General features: G+C 43.4%; 1 protein-coding gene across 1 annotated transcript in view; it reads right to left on the bottom strand.

Annotated features, from left to right (window-relative positions):
• CPAMD8 (C3 and PZP-like, alpha-2-macroglobulin domain containing 8) overlaps positions 1-18,237 on the bottom strand; it is a gene marked incomplete at its 5' end in the record, with an annotated part of 41,028 nt that extends 22,791 nt beyond the window's left edge. The window contains 22 exons of the mRNA XM_010140323.1: positions 653-704; positions 1,167-1,309; positions 1,894-2,047; positions 2,672-2,900; positions 5,677-5,739; positions 6,482-6,624; positions 7,550-7,711; positions 7,844-7,993; positions 8,077-8,249; positions 8,678-8,867; positions 10,973-11,101; positions 11,475-11,645; positions 11,811-12,038; positions 12,509-12,617; positions 12,879-12,963; positions 13,701-13,814; positions 13,949-14,003; positions 14,981-14,998; positions 15,479-15,531; positions 15,670-15,835; positions 16,850-16,872; positions 18,086-18,237. Coding sequence (XP_010138625.1) covers positions 653-704; positions 1,167-1,309; positions 1,894-2,047; positions 2,672-2,900; positions 5,677-5,739; positions 6,482-6,624; positions 7,550-7,711; positions 7,844-7,993; positions 8,077-8,249; positions 8,678-8,867; positions 10,973-11,101; positions 11,475-11,645; positions 11,811-12,038; positions 12,509-12,617; positions 12,879-12,963; positions 13,701-13,814; positions 13,949-14,003; positions 14,981-14,998; positions 15,479-15,531; positions 15,670-15,835; positions 16,850-16,872; positions 18,086-18,237 — 2,762 coding nt within the window. The remainder of the gene's footprint in view (positions 1-652; positions 705-1,166; positions 1,310-1,893; positions 2,048-2,671; positions 2,901-5,676; positions 5,740-6,481; positions 6,625-7,549; positions 7,712-7,843; positions 7,994-8,076; positions 8,250-8,677; positions 8,868-10,972; positions 11,102-11,474; positions 11,646-11,810; positions 12,039-12,508; positions 12,618-12,878; positions 12,964-13,700; positions 13,815-13,948; positions 14,004-14,980; positions 14,999-15,478; positions 15,532-15,669; positions 15,836-16,849; positions 16,873-18,085) is intronic.
• Between the last annotated feature and the right edge of the window lie 1,748 nt (positions 18,238-19,985).

Genomic DNA, 19,985 nt, shown 5'->3' with positions numbered 1-19,985 from the left:
GAAAGATAATGGAACATTGCAAGAATTAGAGCTTAGCTCACACATTTCAAAAATAACCCACAGCTAACTACCAAAGTTAAACAAACAAGCCTTTCCTAAGAACACATTCTTTTTTTTCCAGGTACATATGGATGTTTCTTCCCATGTCCTATTTATACCCCCTTCCAATAAATAAGATCCTTCAATTCGAACTGCTCAGCTGGATTTCTTACAAAGTCTGCAAGTGATTTTTCAGTTCTGATCTAGTGGTCAAAAGCATCTCTGTTTAGCTACCTGAGCCAACTTTGAGCTCTCCAAATCTCAGGCAGAAAGGACATACTGATTCCGGAACTGAATTTTAAAACATCAACTGAAAATATAGTACAGCCACAGTTACTGTCCACAGTGCTGAATACTGAAACTGTTCCATAAAGTAAAGGAATTTAATTGCCATTTCCAGAAATCGCTTGGGCAGTTAGAGCAAATTCATAATTAGCCAGCCAGGTAAGAAAGACTCTATTCAGATGTTCCACTTGCACACCATAACTCATCAATCATACAGAAAGGGAAACAAAGATTTTTTAAATTCTTTTTTTCCATGAGATGAAGCCACATGCTTCTATGTATAACTAAATCAAACAAACTTAATAACTCATTTGAATGATGAACTTACCATTTGGGCAGAAGAACACACTATAGGTGTATTCTCTGGACAGTCCCTCTGGCTATATAAAGAAAAAATTCCATACTTAAAAACGCAGTGCTTGGATTAGCAGTAACAGCTGTTCAGTTTTACTTACAAAACACAGACGTAACGTTCTTTCGCTGTACAGTGGTTTATATCCTCTATAGAAAAGTTTTTCACTGTATTCTATTAGCTGGAGACAGGCTAACCACTACCAGTGAATCTCTTGTCACAGCATATTTCTTACAGAGCAAGTTACCTGGTAAAATTTCTCCCCCTTTTTCTCCTGTACAGTATTGAAGATTCACCTCGTGAACTTAAACAGGTTCTTTCTGTACATATTCCACTAAAATGGGTTATTTCCAATCATGTAAATATACCATAAATCAGCTTGGAGGCTCATAAACCCATTCACGTTTGATTAACCACCTAAAAACTTCCATGATTTGCCCAAGCACAATTTTTTTTTTCCTAACTCACTGTAAATTCATTATTTTCTTACCTCAATAATAACACTACTGCGAACATAATCCACTCCCACTGGGGTCCTTTTGTCCATGAAATTGTCCTCTGAGTGCTTGCCATTCTTTAAGGTCTGCATCCCATCCTGACAGCAATTAGTTCCACCATAAGCAAAAGCTTTTGCTAAGAAGCAGAAGGGAAAAGAAGCAAAGGTTTGAGAGAGGAAGACTTCAGGAGTTCAAGTGAAGATCTAAACTAACTACATCCAGTTGATTAACAATCCATCAAGTGTCCTGTAATGACAGCTCCCATATCACCTTTATTCCATATCTGAACGGTGACATCTAAAACTGGACAGTATTCGGACAGTCACAGGGCAACAGAGACATTGTCCTGGTTTCCAGCCTTGCACAGTTTCAGCTGTGGTTATTTCCTTTAAAGAGGTACAGAATGTGTTACTCTCTCATTCTAAAATTTCCACCAGTCTCCTTAGGGAGATGTCACAGGTCCAAAGCCTACATGGCCATGTCTCACACAACAGGAGAACTGCTGACTGAACCTCCTGAGGCTTGTTCAGACTCACTCTGGTACATTACAGCACAGAAACTAAGAGATGACCGAGGCTGAAAAGCTCAGCTGGGAGAAAGCGGAATGAACGAGTCCACTTCGGGGTACTGGGGAAATAAGAACCTTCCTCTGAGAGAGGAATGAAAAGAAACACTTGCACAAGTCCCTCGAGCAGCAAGCTATTTTTATTTCTATACTACCAGTGATGTTGCTCAGTCCAAGCTCATTGAAGGACAAAACGATAGAGGTGGGTTTAGCTTCCCCAGGGGCAATGCACTTCTTCCTTGTCAGATGGTGCTTCCCAGGATGCCCCACAAACTTTATCCCTTTTGGAACAGAAATCTTCACGTGGACCTGTAAAAATTTTTGAATGCTATTTATTGCAACTTCCAGCCACAAAACCAACCGATACCTGAAAAATCTCAAAATCACAAAATACTTTAAAAAAACCAAACATAGTATGCAGATTCTGTCTTCAAAGCTTCTGGAAATGTATTTGACTGACAGCATTACTTTCAGCTCAGCAATTCTACAAGTAGTTCAGAACGATACCACTGGAGTAAGGTAATGAGTTTGAGAACACACCTAGGGAGACAGGGGTCCTTGAAAAAAAAAAAAAAATCACATTCTTTCAAAATAAAACTACTTCTAGCAGCTTTCTGATTATGAAGGCAATTCTTCTCTGTGGTTCAGCATGAGATTCCCAATTATCTTCCCTACATTTTTCAATATTTGTATTTCTGAAGTGTTACAAGACACGTCAGACCACTACAGCTGCTTCAAGCTAGAAGTAAATAAAGCAAAAACATTTATTCACATCAAAAGCAATCTTTTTATCTTGTTCAAAACATTTATGCTGAGCTTATGACTATAGCTTATCACTTATAGTTTACCCCTATACCTTATTGACCATCACTTAGGAACTCCTGACAAAACAGAATTCAGTAAGCGAGCACCAGGAATAAAGGGGGTGGTTACCTCCACACAGACAGCTAAGTAGTTGTAGACAGTCAGCGGGATTTTGGTCTGTTCCCCCCGGATGACATGGTAGGGCAAGGTGAAGTCAATGAAGAAAGGTTTAAACGTCTTCAGCTCTGCTTGCCTGGCAATGCCCAGTCCCTTCTCTTCAGACAGACCCACAGCCTCAGTTATCCAGGTAGTGATGGAGTCCGGCACTTCCACGTGCAGCTGCGCTTCTCCCGACACACTAGTACCAAAGAGAACAGGGAGTAACTTGAAACTCTTCTGAACGAGCCCCCTGCAGACCCAGACTTAAACCAGCGTCAGCGTCTGCTCTGACCAACAGCTTACAACAGGCTCAACGTTTCTATCAGGTTTTCTGGAGAACTACGCACGTCTATAAGGAGCAGGACAGCAAGCAGTTGCTTCTGCAAAACACAGTCTAAAGTACAAATTGTTACCGGATTCAAAGCTTTACAGGTATTTGCAGCCTGATTACAGAGTCACTTTCCTTAGAGGAAAATGCCTACGCTAAGTCAAAGAAAAGAAAAGCAAAAAAGAATCCTAGACGGAGGTCCTGGATAAAACCAGTTCAGCAATAATTTATTTAACAGCTAGTGAAATAAAAGTACTTTCTGCTGGAACCCATTGTCCTTGCATACATCGCCACACTGCAGACTCTGCCTGAACAGAAGAGCAAACGAGAAATTTTCCAGACACCAAGTTTGTCCAGGGGAGCATATTTTGATTCAGAAACATTTTGGTTGGTTGGGTTTTGGAATGCCTGACTCAGAAAATTTCCAGAAACTTCATTTTCTTCCACTGAGGATTGAAACTAATGATTAAAATCCCAATCTTTAATCTGAGCATTTAGCTTTACTGCGCATACCACAACAGGGTATCATCAACCTGGTATCCTCTTCCATGTTTTATAACAACAGAAATGCAATTTTCTTCTGCAGACTTTGCTATTTCCCTCCTGCAAAGAAGCTTTGGCCTTGCCTGGAACATTTCCTCTAAAGCCAGAACAAAAGCTATTTCATGGCTCAGCTGGCAGGATGATCGGCGCAGTTATGAGTACACCCTAAGGTTGTTTTCTCTCAAGTTCTTATTTATTCCCCATAGCTCGATACACATGCTGCCAGCTCTGTAATCTCTGGAGAGCATCGTGCACCTTAGCTGGCAGGGAAAATGAGCAAGCAGCACCTTCAGAATCAGCTCTGTGAGTCTACATCTAGCATCACACACCATCTTCAACACTGCAAAACCGCCCAGGTCACCTCCCGGAGACACACGCGGCAGAGCTGCGCGTTCGCTGCTGCTCTCCTGAAGGTTATTCACAGTTCAGGCATCAATGAAGTACCTTTACTTCCTCGTCTGACTTAACTGTGTGTCATTTTCAAGGAGACTTGAACTCCCGTAGCTGTCAGTAACCAGGCAGCACACCAGGTACCGGTGTTTGTGTTACAGTAGGAAGAGGATTGAAACAAATGTCGGATATAAACCTCGAGATCACTGTGCCTTTGAACAGGCAGGTGAGGTGCAGTCACTCTGGCCAGCGAATGTGGTTCCCCAGCTCAAACTACAGCGTGGAGGACCTGGGAAATGCACTGGCCTTGACAGCCCCAAGTAACTTTAACTTCTTTTAAGCACACCCGTGGTAACATTTAGTCTTCAGCCTAACCGGAGTTAGGAGGCTGGTACCTGCAATAAACTCCAGCCCTGAAGAGTGAGCAGGAGGGTGTCCCAGCTCCAACACTGGCAGGATTCCAGTCTGCTTAACCGGACAATTTGTTGCAGCTGATGTTCTTTCCACTGGGATTTCAGCCCATAACCAGCATTAACATTATTTTCACACATGAGGGCACTTACTCTTCTGGGCCGGGGGCCAAAGTACACACACATTTCCAGCCATTAGACCCTCTGGCCAGGCTTTAGGAATTTTTAGAATTGGTTTGGGAAGTTGACATTAGGCTTTTGTTTCTTTTTTTTTGAGGACTGTATAATTACAAATGGTAGAAGAAAAATAATAAAAATTCTTCCTGTTGAAGAGAGGAAATCAAGGAGTGCTCAACTTGCTTGTTTCTAAAGAAATGAAGTAGAGAAAATGCAATCTGCATCTTTTTATTCCACACTCTCCCACTTATAATTAACTGCCCCAGCTTGCTGAGGCCCAAACAGGCACTTCTGGAATTCTTTGTGTATTTCTACAAAGCATATTTCATGCTCAATTGAACAGATTTGAATACACTTGCTGCAAGCTCCTGTCAAATTTAATTTATAATCATTTACTGAGAATGAGGTTTACTTGCAAACCTGGAGAAGCCTTTCAATAACTGCTTCAAATTATCCTAAATGTGCTCTTTCTGGGAGAGATCAGTTTACTCATTTTTTTTTTAGTTCCAGTTGTACCCAGAGGAAACTACGATTTCTTAGGCAGTAAACTAAGGTTTGGGGGAGATGCTCTTGCATCAGATGAAAGAGAACGAAGGGCTCTGTGCAATTCAATAAGCCATCGCCACTGAACGCCCACCAGTGCGTGGTTAGGCTGTGCCAGCCCTTACAGAGGCAGCGACTCTGCCTCCATCTCCGCACACACGTTGCTCTGGAATCATTTTCCCACTAACGCACATGCAGCAAGTGATGCTAGAATGGAGGTGCTTTGGTAACTTCCCAATGCACCCTCCCCGTAAGAGAGTCAAATCTAGAACTGTGCTGAACCAAACCACTGCTCCTTTCCTGCCCCGAAGATACTCTTCTGCTCGTGACACCACAGTGACTTACGCGCGGGCTGCAGTGGTGTCACAACCGACAGGTTCCACTGGGAGTAAGGGAAGACACTTCAAGAACAGATGACATGTTCCAAAGGAAGATTATTGATTAAAGCAGTAACAAAGAAAAGCCACAACGACAGACATCAGAGCATGCCGGTGTAACTCCAGCAGGTTTTAAAGAGCTTTGTTTTCTGTAGATAAAGAGGATACAACCCTCTGGACGTAACTAAGGGAATTCACCGTCAATACCTGACATTGAGGCAGCGCCAAATCCACGTTTCCGGGAAGAAGGTTCTTTTTCTCTTCTCTGCTCTGCTAGAAAAGAAATAAGTCCTTGGCAATGAATTCTTTAATTTGGGTTTAAGAGTGACTGATAAAGCAGCGTTCGCACCTGAATGCAACTCAGGTACAAAATCACTAACAAGTGAATGGAGTATCATTCAGAACACAAATTCTATAGTCTTTCCAAACAATCTGTTGTGCACACACACATCAAACAGTCTGGAGACACAAATAAGAACCTAAAAAAAATATAGCATAAATAAGATAATCTTTAAAACTAGTGTAAATGATATAATTTTTAAAAGTAAAGCTTTCGTGATCAAAATTCTTTCACCAAAGGCAATCAAAGGGACCATACGGAGCACGTGACTTCCCACGATAATCACAGTTACTACAACCGTTACTTTACCTTCCTCATTTTATCCATTTTGACCACCAGCTGAATGGTCAAAATAAAGAGCAACAAACAACTCTGCAAAACAAGGGCTAGCTATTGAGAAGCAGCAACTAATTCACAGAAAACAGATATGCAATGAGTGCCAAATGATCATTTTGAAGAATATTACTTTCCATTCTTCAAGAATTAATTTAAATTTAACAAAGTTGCATCTGTTACAATCTTTGTTAAGTCTCTAAAGGCAACAGTTTCCCCACGACCGCCTTGTCTGACCCAAGCAATTTCCTGGGAGCATGGAAGCGGCAAACAGCTGAGAACATAAGACAATCCAGCTAAGAGTGTGACAGACAACACGCGTTAAAGCAGGGCGGTTACCTTGGGGCTATTTTAGAGTGCATTGTAGCCACCAACGTGCCCGTGTGCGGCTGAAAAGCCGGGACAGCCTCATCCGTGTACATGCCTCCATTCTGCCTGTGGTTTAAGCTGACTATATCGGTCATTACAACCAGACCAGTTTCCTAGACAGTAACAATGAACGCCAAAAACCAGCAAGGAAAAAGAAAGAGAAACAAGAATTAAACATGTATTAATAAAACTTTGCTGAATAGAATCCCCCAAACCTATTCCAACATTTATGGGGTAAATTTCAGTTGAAACTCCAGGATTTTTTTTACGACTTTATAAATGACTGTTAATGTGAAGATATGCAGGCACTTTGCAGGCAGAGGTTTTTTTGTTTGCTTGGAAAATGCATTTTAACTAATATCTAACACTACAGGTCATGTGTAACTGGCAGGCAGTTACAGGTGAAAAACTATTACACGTATTTTTCCCCTAGAATATGACATTACAGCTTTTTACCCTTCCTAAAATTTTCCAGCGTGTCCTGCTGCACTTCGCAGGCAGCTCTCACATCAGAGCTCCCCAGTTCTGCACTGCCAGGAACGCCAAGCAAAACAGAAACTGTCTAACCAGCCTCACAGTAAAAAATACAGAATTTGGAAGAAAACTGCCTGCCAGCTCTGCCCCCAAATGCATTTGTTCATGAGAGACAGCAGTTCCCAGACCCCACGGGGAGTCTGAGCTCTGTTTTCTTCCCATACCCACCCGAGTAGCACCAGTCAGGTGCACAGCAACGCGCACACACAGCTATTAAAGAGGGATCTTTTCCCAAGAGTTTATGCCTCTCAGTAAGAAAAAAAATGCATCAGAATGAAAATCCCTACAAATCTCAGCGAGAGAAGCAGCAGCGACTCCCACAGCAGCAGACAGTAATGAGGATTTAGAGTTTATCACCAAGAGATTGAGGCATTGGGGGAAAACGTGGAAGCCTGTGGGGCTTAACACAATGCAACAGAACAACACCCTACAGAGCTGAAAACTATCCTGCGCACCAAAGGTAAACCAGACACCCCACAGCAAAGCAAGGATGATTCTTCCTACTGTAAAGGCGAAGCGAGCATCCTTGGTGATGTCCCAGTGCCAGGGAAAGACAGAAGATCTACGGCGTCTGCGCGAGGACATGCCTGGCCACCAGAAGTGTCCTTCTTCCTTTGGAGCTCCAAACGCATCGGAGACATCGTACTCTGCAAGCTCCTGAAAAACCTGCAGGAAAGGGAAGAGACTGTTGTCCTGAGCTGCAAAGGCTGCTTACCAAAGGTGAGGTGCAGATGAGACAAGCACTGCAAAGACAGCAGCATCAAGGAAAAGCCAGCAGTGCCTTAAGCTTCCTTCTACCTGGCTGGCTGTCAGCTGAAATCCTGGCTTCAGCAGGTAGACACTCTTATCCACAGTGGCAACGCAGACACAGCTTGATTTCGCAGCTCTGACCTTGATGTTCACAACATCACCAGGTCTGGTCTCATTAGCTGAGAGAGTCACTGCAACCTGGGAATTTAACATCAGATCCCATTAACTCACCAGCAGCGACAAGACTTCCCCTTCCCCTCCTCTAGCTGCACTGCCAATACCTGGTTTTCAAAGGAGGACTTCACGGCGAACTGCAGGCTGTCCGTGACCCCTTCCCCATTCTCCCTGACGTAATACACCAGCAGCCGGCCCAAGGGAGCCATGCTGTGAACTACTGAGAAACGGAGGAAGGTCACGCAGACTTCAACCTCTGCTGCGGGGATACTGGTAGGCGCTAAAAAATAAATTGCCAAAAGGACAGTTTTAGTCATCCAGATCTTCTCCTTTAGCCTGACCCATGCTATCAGTCCCTCTAATGTCCACTTCCCAGTTTAAGCTCAACCAGCTTAGTCAATCGCCCCGGCCCCATCGTGCACTGCTACCACCCAGCTGATCTCAAGCCAAGCACTTTAAGAAAGACTGGAGTTTTCTTAACAAAGACTACAGAAAGACTAGAGAAAACTCTCCAGGAGTTTTCCTCTTGAAGAAATTGATCTTTTTTCTGTGTGTGCCACGGATATCACTATTTTTCTTGCACAAAATTATTCTATTTCCTTTAAGGTGCCCCAAATGAAAAAAAAAAAAAAAAAACCTGGGTTTGCAGAAATAGGGGTTTTTTTGCCCTGAGAACGGGGGTGAGTTTGAATTTCTGATGGTAGCTACCTGTTCCTGGGAGGCGTGTGATACCCATGTTCTTCTCAAAGGGGAAGGTGGCTCTTTTGCTCCTCTGCTGGGTGATGTTACTGGGCTGCAGTCCTGAAAGGACAATGTTGCCTCGCGATGCCACTTCATAATGCAGTGTGAAGTTGCAAGGACACGTGGACTTCACGGCAATCCAGGCCTCCTCTCCTACCTGCACCCAGAGACAGAAAAGCAAAAGACCTGGCCTGCTACAATGCAGGCTTTTTATTTCTGAAGCACAGAAATCTCCCGGGGTTTCAGTCCTCAAGAGATGTGACCCCTCTCCGAAGAAGTGCAGCATGGAAAAGTATGTTACATTAGCACTGCTTCCATGGACTTTCTGCACCATAAAAAGGGCTCTTTGATCGCTGCGAATCTAACAGGAGAATGGGCTGGGGGGTTGCATTAATGAAACAATGAAGGAATCTCTGGAATCCTGGAAGTTAAGCCTTTTGGCACAGAGCAGCTGTAAGAATTGGTTGAATTTTAGACACCCCTTCAGGAGTCCAGCCCCAAAACGAAAGAGATGGGTTGGGGGTGGGAAGAGGCGTGTGTCTGATAGTCTTTGCAGTTTAATTGGCATTATACATGGTGAATTCTTTCATATGGCAAATACTAACTCAAACATAACCAACGTGGCATGAAATTATGGGAATAGAACTGAGGGAAAATGCTTTCAAATTACCCAAGCCTTGATACTAGTTCGCAAGTCTGGCACTCAGGGAGCTGCCAAACAGACTAACAAATGAGAAGAGATTCTTTTTTCTGGGTAGACTCCTCTGATGCCTGCAACAGGCTGCAGAGCAGCACACCAACAGCCAGACTTTTTGTGCGTGAAGTCCTGCACCCAGAGGTAGTAAGTACTGAACACCCTGGAGACAAAACTCGCCCAAACACCACCAGTCCCAGCAGAACAGACACCAGTGCTCAGCCACGGGATTGGGGCTGGGTCATGTCTGGCTGAGTAATAAGCCTTCTGTGGAGCAGCCACACTTCTTGCTTCTGGGGTACGAGGAGCAGCTAACGTGTGGGGCAAGCAGGATTTCATCAGCAACTTCCACCCTTGATCCTCCTGCCATTTAAAGCACAGCAATGCCCAACCGAGACTGTTAAGGCTGAACAGCAACGTTGAATCCCAACAAAATCTTCACAAAACTCTCTTTCTTCAGCACTGACAGCATTACCTATCCAGACTGTCCACACCAAAGGAGCAAGGTCCATACCAAAAGGGTAGAAACCAAAGGGGCAAGGACTTGTATACAAGTCGCTGCTAATGGTTAAACACAGTGAGAATGCCACACAGTCCAAGAAGTGCCTCGTGACATTAAATATTTGAAGTATTAAGAATTCCCCAGTGCAAATGATGAAACAATTCATTAAAAAATGAATGTAGCTAATTGGAACACCCAGTAAGAGCTGGCAAAGCAGGGAAACAGTTCCCACATCAGCTGGTCATCCAGCTCCTAGCTTTCCCACAGAAGAATTAGTTCTAATCAGGTTATAATAAGAACAATGTGTTCAGATTAGCAGTGTATAATCCCCTTTCCATACCTCAGGAAACTTGTAAAAGATTAATTAGCCATTAAACTTCCATGAAATGCAATGATTAAAAAAATGCTCTTATTTGGATACAGAGTCTGAAACCAACCTGACGGATCTGCTGATAATAGAAATCTAGGTGTGCATGTTGCCAAAACCCACTTTTTTCCTTTTCACAAAGCAATATGCAGACCCTCAGAGGATCTTCTTGGCTGGAGAATAAACCCTAAACACCTCACAGTAAGCCAACATGCAACAGGAATCATGCATAAATCAGATCTTTCCCTTAGCAGAGAGACAACTTTTATATGGAAGGACTTCACTGTCAGAGAGGCTCCAACAAAAGCTACGAACGAAGACGACTATGTCCATGGTCTGATACCTGGAAGACTGAACCGATCCACCTGAGATGTAAGTTCTAGTGAGACTACATAGCCCTGATTTGGATCTGTAGTAATTAAGCTACTCCCACTAACACGACTTCTACCCCTTCAAAAAAGCTGTAATGTCAGGAGTGCCTATATCCACCCTCTCTCCCTGTGCCCACAACGCTTTGCTTAGACCCACGTGCAGTCCACACGGAACAATTATTTGGTGGCTGAAGTGCGGCTACTTCAGTCTTTGTAGCGGAAACAATAATGGTCCAGAATCCCAGAAACAGAAATGGCCAGAAATATTTAATGAGAAGAAAACCAAGAAATGCAGTTGTTGCAATGATGGAATATAAAGCCAACATACCTGGAAAGGTTTATCTGGTGCCTGGAGCTGGATGTGACACTTGCTGGGCGAGTACCAGCTACTGATGGACAAGTAGTTCGGCAGATATTGATCCCCAGACGGTTTCCCATCAATCGCCGTCACTTTGGTCTTAACAAAAGTTACACCTGAGTGTTATGCTCGCCGAGAAAGCCTGGTTTGAGCTCTCCTCTTACACTGCATCCCCATTTCCCTTTTTATACATTCCAGCTGCTCATCTCTTGTCACCTTTACACAGCAATAGCACAAATATTGAACCCTTACTACTATGTGAAGCTGTATTTGGAGAAACATCTTTTCAGGGTGGTTATCCACATCCGTTCTATTGGCAGCAAGAAACAAAGCAAGTGTTTGCTGCATTTCAGTCAAGAGGTTGATGCTAAAAGGCACCGATTTCCTGTTTGTAGCACCGATTTATAACGTGCAAGTTTGACAAGATTAGTTACATTAAAGCCCGCTAATCCTATAAAGAGCTTTCACCCACCTCCAGCCAGACATACTGGGCAGCTGTAGGGATGGAGGGGATTTCAAACTCCACCAGGCCATTTCTTGACACCAGTTCACTTGTATAAATGTTGTCTTTCGGCGTGAGTTCAGCTTTAATGCGGATAGTGACTCTGTCGGCTGGACTTCCATCAGGGTAGGTGACTTCCACCTGCGTAGTGTTTAATTTACAGAACAACGGAGTTTGTTAGAGGCAATTCTGTCAATGACCGAAACAGCGAGTGGGAAAACCACACGAGGACATGGTGTAACATGCTGGGATCGAGATGCTATAACTCTGTATCAGCCACACGAGCGTCTCTACTTTTAAGCTTACCTTTCCTTTGTAAGGCAGCCCAGGTTTGAACTGTTTTCTGGTGTCCTTGGAGTACTTGATATCAATCAGCTGCTTCTGAACGGGTGTCGAGTCATCAAATGTAACCTGCTTGCTCCCATCAGAGCTGAGCACCGTGGCCCAGATATTGACTGTGCCTCGAAAATGTTCCGGAACATCAGCGGGCATCATGTCTTTCACGCACACATCGAAAACAGCAGAGCCATCAATCTACGGAGGGTGTTGAGGAACAGAAACCTAAGTTTGCATTCACATTCAACAAGGATCTGAAAACCAAAGTTAAAGCTCAGGCACTTGATAGGAGCTTTTGCAGCAGCGTTTTTAAAGGATGTGGAGTGGGGAGAATCAACTGGGAAGCGGGTGAAGGAAGGAGGAAAGAAAACAAGTTTCATTTTCCTCCCCTATCCATAGTCTGGACTAGCTCTGTCACAGCCCCTCATTCCCACAGTTCTCCCTCAGCACCATACACTCTAAAACCAGATTAACACTATGCACCAAATTCTCATCCCCCCAAAGTGATAAACATACCATGTACAAATACAACATATTTTTATTATGCTGGACCCAATGACCACATTTGTTCTCTGATCTCCCACCAGTAACAGAACGGAGCTGTGGTATTGACGTCAGAGAGCCCAGATCAGGCGTCTCACAGCAGCTGACTCAATGGCCTCCCTCACCTGGGTGGTCTTGAGGACAGGGTGTCCCACTTCGTGCCTGTAGTACCCTACGCCATTTATAGTCATATTGACGATTAACTTTCCTGTCACTGGTTTTCCAAATGTGTATCTGAAACGGAAGGATAACGATTAACTTTCTAACTATATTAAGGCAAGTACCATGGGACCTGCACATCCAGCCAACAGCAAAAAATATCACAAAAGGTTTTCTGGCTTGTTATTGTTAACATATTTTGTGAAAGCTATTTCATAAGAAAGCTTCAGTTGATGACCAGAAACCATCTGAAAAGTGTCCAGTGGATGAGACCCAAGCTCCAGGGGCTGCACTACAGCCCACAGTAACAAAGTTTTACTTGGGACATGTTCCTACCTGGCGTGGACAGTTCCTTTTTCACACAGGGAAAGGTCACGGATGTAGTGAGGTGGGTCAATCAGCAACTCAAACTTTGGTAATACTACAAGGAAAAGAAGTAAGACAGTATCTTTTCAGGAGAGTTTGTCCAGATTACAGCAAAGCACACCCAGCTCCGATGAGATCCCAGCTCCGATGAGATCCCAGCTCCCGGTCGGGTGAGGGCGGTGCAGCTTTAACAGACAGAACAGCACTCAGCAGAAACCAGTCAACAAGAGCAGCAAACCAGGACCATCTTGGCAACATGACCCTAGCAGAAGATTTTGACCTCTTTGCACAGGGATCTGCAGTCCAGGATTTGAGCCCGAGCTTTTTCTCTTAGATACATGGTAAAGAGGACAACTTGCTATTGGTTCCTTCACATTGTGTCGGCCACAGAGCTGAGATATTAGCAGTTGCCAGTGACTGAAAAGGGGGTTTGCAAAAAAGAATTCAGAATTCTAAGGAGGGCCCTGGGAAAAGAAGGAAAGTACTGACAGACTGACAACTTCTTAAAGACTTTTCCAAAGCAAATTAAACCTTTGTTACATGAATAGATGTGCAGTATGACACTCCATTTCAGGTCCTTTTCTTTATGAAGTGCGGAGGACAGGAGCAAAGGGCTTGGTTAAATTGCAAGCGTCTCTAGCCCTGAAGTCCACAGCCTCTAAAGAATGTTCTCTCATGACACTTTCAATGTGTTATTTCTCAGGAGTTTCATCTCAGGTAAAACTGTTTCATAACACTTTGTACTTCCAAATCACTTAGGTTATAGTCAAAGTTGATTTGGATAAAACTCACCATATTTCTGAACTTCGAAGGATTTGTTGTACGTGTGCCCCTGCATTTCAGCAAAGATGAGCCACTCACCAAACACTGGCTGATCAGACAAAGGAAAAGTCATGTTTACAATACCTGGAAAAGGAAACACCACACTGCGAACTCTGTGTCACCCACCAGCCCTTGTCAAGGCTTAGTGAACACAACTTGGTATAAGCAGAAGAAAAGGCAAATAACAATATACCAAGAAAAAACAATCTGAAACTTACCACAACAAAGTGGCTTCAGATTGCTCCACTCTATCATATGCGAGCCCCGAGGATCCTGCAGAGTGGTTTAGGAATGAGAAACACCACAGTGAACATGAATATCCCAAACACATTTAACTCAGTTTGCAACAAAGAAATTCACTTTGTAATATAAACACTTCACTAACAGCTCAAACGTTACTAATATCTGCCAGAACTTTTCTGAAGATCCTCTACCAGAGCTCTGTGCTTTCTAAAATTCAGTGCCCGTTTAAGGACACCGCTTCTATAGCCAATGCTCGCAAGGAAGCACTGTCAAGGGGCGGATCTTAAGACAGAATTTAAGACACCTATTGTGGATGGGATGAACTGGCCTCTGAAGACGCTTTCTTTCTGTTCTTAAAGGCAGCCGTAAAACTAGCAAGACAATTTTTAGACGACTGTCAGATGAAATTAATTCCACTCTTTTTGCCAGCATTAAATCTGTGACAGAATGCAAACAAGAGGGTGAACTCTTCTGCTTGCTGACAGCTAAAGAAAACACATGGTTTAAAAAAGAAAAAAAAAGACTAGACACAGAAGGAACCTCTCATTCACCTCATAAGGAAGAAGACAGGAGCACCCTTTCCTTGCCATGAATTTCTATTGTCCACTATCAAAATGTTTGGGTGCAGAGATGAGATGGGCCCTGCTATACCAGCCCAGCCAGATGAAGGATAGGAGGGTGTCTGCATTGAAGAGAAGGGAGAAATTGAGTGGGACTGTCACATTTATAAACCCCAGTGAATCTAGCCAATTCTTCTCAGGCTGAAAAATGGGAGTGGATTTCTGAAACTGAAGTAGAAAACAAGTATATTTGTTGGTGACGATAAAAAAGTCAAGACACAAAGATCAGTTAAAGACACAGGGACAGAGATAATTGCATAGGGTCCTCTTGGGAGTGGCCATCAGGGGCTCAAAAAGGTACAGACGAGCAACTTGTTCCTCTCAAGGCTACGAGACTCTTGTGGCTCTACAGGATACATGCTCGATGATTGGCAGAGAGATACTCACCACCACATAAGCTTCAATCTGCAAGAAAGAAAACACAAGAATAAAAGGCTTTATGAAACAAAGCTCCTTCTCTGCTTCTCGCGATGAACTGTCGAGTCAACAAGGTATGATACATAAAAGGACAGAGTTTAAACATCTCTTCTTTGGTAACAGAAGCCTGAGGAACATGGATTTCATTCACACGTCTAACTGGAAAAGTGACACTTTGCTTATCTGTGCATTACCTAAACAGAGGGCAAGTCTCTGAACAATCCTTCTAACTGCTTTGGCATAGTCACATCGTAATTGCTACCACTACAAACAGGTGCAATATCCCCCAACAGCAATGTCACCAAATGAAAACCACCGAACTGGAAATAACAACAAGCAATCACAAGATATGCCTCAATAGGTTAAAAAATCCAGTTCTGTTCCTGCATAAGCGCACATTAGAATAAAATACAGGTTACCAAGTATTCCATCATGTTTTACAGTGTGAAAGAAAACAGTTTTCTTTACCCTGTCATTGACTGGTCTCAAGTCAGAAGTCACCATAAAGAGGTTTATCAACACTAAAAAAGGAAAAGAGGAAATTTGTTAGTCATTCAGCCGACACTCTAGAGAGTACCTCATCCTAGAGCCCATCCTTGAAAAAAAGCTTCGCTTGGAAGCAGCCCTAGCATCTGGCACGTTCTCTGAGGTCACTTTACCTTTCTGCTTGGGTTTATAGACAGGTTTATCAGTCTGGATGAACACCGATGATCCTTTGCTATCGATGGTTACTGTGGTATAGTTGTGAAAAATGTAGCCTTCCTCTGCTAGATGCCGGTTGCCCCAGACTTTTAGGTGGGCTTGTCCACGAAGTCCTGACGGCACCTAGAAAACAGACCATGAGGTGAGGAAGACACAGAAAAGCCTTTGAGCCTTCTGGAGAATATAACTGACACTGAAGTGAGCAAAGAGCAGCCACCTGCCGCATTTCAGTGCAACAATGTGTTAGTAATAAAAAGAAAATTAAGAACATACTAGATCTTTTACAATGTACAAACTTCAAAGTCATGTTAAAAACATAGCAGGAAATTCTCGTCTACTCGTTTTTTATCACTTGAGCAAAGCAATATTTCATCTACATGTGCAGCTTCCACTGAAGGTGTGTAGCACAGGGAAATCAACAGTGCTGTGGAAGATACAGCTCTACCGACAGAGAAGAAAAACCAGCACCACTAGAAAGCCCCCAAAGAGAACGTGCTTGCTTGCATGTTTTCCACCTGCTGCTCAGAGAAATAAAATGCTTTTAAAATGACAAATTAAAAATTACCAAGTAAAACATCTGATAATACAGAAATATTATGATAAATCATAATTTGGGAGTGAAGCTTACCCATACTTGCGTATAAGCTTCATTTTATGGGCTATGCTGATGGCTACAACATTGCTGATGTCAAAGGCAAAAATGCAGGTGAAACTGATGAAAGCCCGTGTTTTTAAAAAAGACAGTGGTAGCAGAATAACTAGCTGAGACGCAGTGCTGAATAACCTGCCACTTCTGTGGATTTCTGTGGTCTGAGCCATGGTCCATGTCACACTGCAATATGCGCCTCCAGTCATACAATAATCACAACACAGAGCGTTACGTTGAGCAGTAGGGCACGGATTCAGCCAGGGATTTGCTTCCATGGTGTAAGGGCCTGACAGTCGAGCTGTGAGGGATTGAGCTTTGTTCTTCTTGCTCTTCACTCTTCCTCTCACAAAGGTTGCTTCTTCGTTAGCGCGTGCAGCAGAATGTGACATGTATTTGTGCCGGAGCAGCTCAGAGAGCAATGCCTGATGTGGTTGAAGGCAACTCCCTCAAGTTTTCACCAAAAGCATCTTAAAATAATTGACACTCACCTTCAGTTTAATTGTTCCTTTATCTAAAACAAGAGAGAGAGAGAGAAAGAGTTACTCTTCTCAAGCGAAGGTACTACCGTTTTAGACATCTGCAGTCAAGTGAAAGTGATTTCACCTGAAGTCACTTTCCCGCATTGCGTGAAACGATCTGCAGGCTGAGCAAGCTGGACCTAGTAGAGTTCTCCAAAATAAACTTGGTCTGAATTTATTTACAGCTTTTGCCCGAGGTAAACTGCAAAGTGCTCAACGGTCAGAGAGCACCACCAAGGCCGGGGTTTCAGCACAGGGCGTCCAGGCTTACAGAATATTTTGCTGTAAAAAGGCCCTGGCCTCTCTTGGACTTGAATAATTCTCAAAACAAACACTGATAGAATCTATTTTGATTGCTGGATACAGGCGTACCTAAGATTTCTCTTTCGCATATGTTGTCCACATGTGTAAGCATCACTCCCTTTGAATTACTTGGCAATTGTCAGCCAATTTCAAAGACAGCAAGGGGAGGATAAAACCAGAGACAATCTGTTCCGAGAAAGGAAACAGCTTTTATGTAACTCCCAGTTTTGACACACAGAAAGAAGGGTTAAAACATGATGGTTAAAGAGCCAGATTGCCTGAGCCTTGTCTGCATTACAGCTTACAACACGACCAGCAGTGCTGGAACAGGGCTACTGGACTTCCCAGCCACTAGTGTAAATACACTCAGTGTTAAGCTGGGCTTAATCGGAACACTTTTTGTCTTGACACACGAGACAGAAAGGAATCTGTCTGGGATTTTAAAGACTTAACCAACTGCACAAATCTTACCACCTCTCTCAGCAATACTCAGTCCCGAGGACTGCATCTCCAGCACTCAATTAAAGAACAAGGGTAGACAATGATGACGATATTGTAGATTTTATATTTCTTTAAAGTCAACTTACCTTGTTCCTTGAACAACTCCGCAGTGTCAAACATTCAGGATTCAAAATGAAATATATTCGCTATAAAACTCTTGAGTATCAATTATCTCTATGTCTTGGGGTTCCAAAATTACCAGCCTTGGATGTTTGACACAACACACATCAAAACCACACTAGCAGAATCAACTGAGAATGTTTACCAGTAGCCACAGAATTACACATTAGATCGGTTCCAGTTCTGTTATCACCTAAAGCAATCCCCTAAGGGATACAGCTGCGCTCCCACAGCACCTCGACTTATAAACTAGTTGTTAAGTTCAGAATTACAGGAACTTACCCAAAACTGTTCCATGGCCTCGTGACACCGTTTCTCCTTTGACTACTAACTGAATCTGGACTGTTGTCTCCTTGACAGCGTTAAAGATGGTTATGCTTATAGCTTCCTCGACACCAGCTCGGAACACAGAGGGTGCCGCAATCAAATAGCCCCTGAGGAGCAAAATCGAAAGCTGAAGTTCATGAAAGGATAAGGGGGTACCTGAACCTCCAGCAGAGTTCTGTAGATAATGCTTCATTTGGAAACAGTTCAGATACCTCTAACGTGTCTCGATTATTTTTCATGGCTCCATTTCCATCGTTCAACTCAATATACAAAGATACAAAGTGCTGATACTCAGCACTTTCTAAATGCCACACTCACATAAAAGCAGCGTGTCTAAACTTCCAATTTACATAGAAGCAGCCCAGAAACTGCAGTGACAAGATCGGGCTCAAACTCTCAGTTCTGCTGCTGCTTTCTTGTTCAAACAGTTATATCCTGCACGTTTAAAAACCCCGGCAAAGGAATTATTCTAGCAGGCGCACACACAGTTTTAAAGCTACCCCAGACGACCTCCTGTATATACCACGATCCCTGAATGGAATCTGCACCGCTCCTCTGGGCTGAATGGCACCATGCCACGAACTCGTCAACCAAGAGCATTACAGACTCCAAGCTCTTTGACGCATTGGACTGGATGCAACACATTTATATTCTCTTCATGACACACCTTTCTAGGTTTTTTTCTACCTAAAAGGAATTTTTTTAACACGAGGCAATTCCTCACGAGTCTTTAAGCCAAATTGCTCAGCTCGTGCCTTTCTACAGTTCCCCGAGTCATGCTGCTTCAGTTCATGATTAATTATGACTTGGGGATGAGGATGGTGGTGTTTTACAGCCCCCAAGTCATCTTTTATCAAATTCCAGCCCCGCGGTTCTCTCCCAGCAGGCTTCATTGCCATGGAGATCCCATTACCCCCAAAGGAAGTTCAGATCTCTCTGGCATTTGGCTTAAATTGCATGCAGTACTTGCAGATTCAAAACCTTATGGTTGCCAGGTTTGCAAATTCATCAGAACAATAATAAATAACAATAAAAAGTTACTACTTTTTAGCCTGCAGATTCTTGGTAAGAAAGACATTGCTGATGCAGTTGCAGAGGGAGGGGTACCATCTGCATCCAGTATGAAATGATTAGATTCAAACTGTCACAGACACACAGCACTAGGGTGCCATATGTGAAGCACATGTGTTCACATTGTTCTGAACTGCTGCGACTCTTTCTGAAGTCTCAGTCCGTTGACACGGCTACTTAAATCACTTCACATCAGCATCTGAATATTAAATATTTCACTTGGCAATTAAACAGTTAACTTGACAGTGACTGGACAGGTCCTTTAAGCACATTCGAATAACAGCTCTGTCAGGTTACACTAAAACCTAGCAGGACACGAAATATTTTCTAGTAAGCAAGTGAAAATAAGTTCTCCATGGCTCTCGGTTACTGCAGCTATTCATGATGCTGACGGGCTATAAGAAGCGAGGGATAAAGAACAAAGTGAACCTTAATCAAAGTTAACCTAAACACACTGGAACGAGCTGTGGATTCAATTTCTAAAAGCCAGAGAACTTTCCCCGCAGTGAAATGTTTCTCCCCGGCGGATATTCCCCACAAAAATGCTTCACATGCTCTTCGGGAGCAACCGGCGCTACCTTCCACCATCCCAAGGACGAGAGCAGCCTCTGCGCAACACCCCGGATTCCTTAAATAATTGTTTGCAGATAAAAGCTTTGCAGCCGCTGGCTGGAGGAGCTGCAGGCAGGTATTTCTAAGGAGGTTTGCTGTTTCCCCCCTCCTTTCCCTGGGCTATGCACTTTTGAGCCGGCGAGTACAAACGTGCTGCTCGCTCGGGAACCGC

The sequence above is a fragment of the Buceros rhinoceros genome, unplaced genomic scaffold (genome assembly GCF_000710305.1).
Source record: "Buceros rhinoceros silvestris isolate BGI_N320 unplaced genomic scaffold, ASM71030v1 scaffold21527, whole genome shotgun sequence".
NCBI lineage: Eukaryota > Metazoa > Chordata > Aves > Bucerotiformes > Bucerotidae > Buceros > Buceros rhinoceros.
The sequence above is the reverse complement of the archived record's forward strand: the minus strand, read 5'-3'. Positions and strand labels throughout refer to the sequence as shown.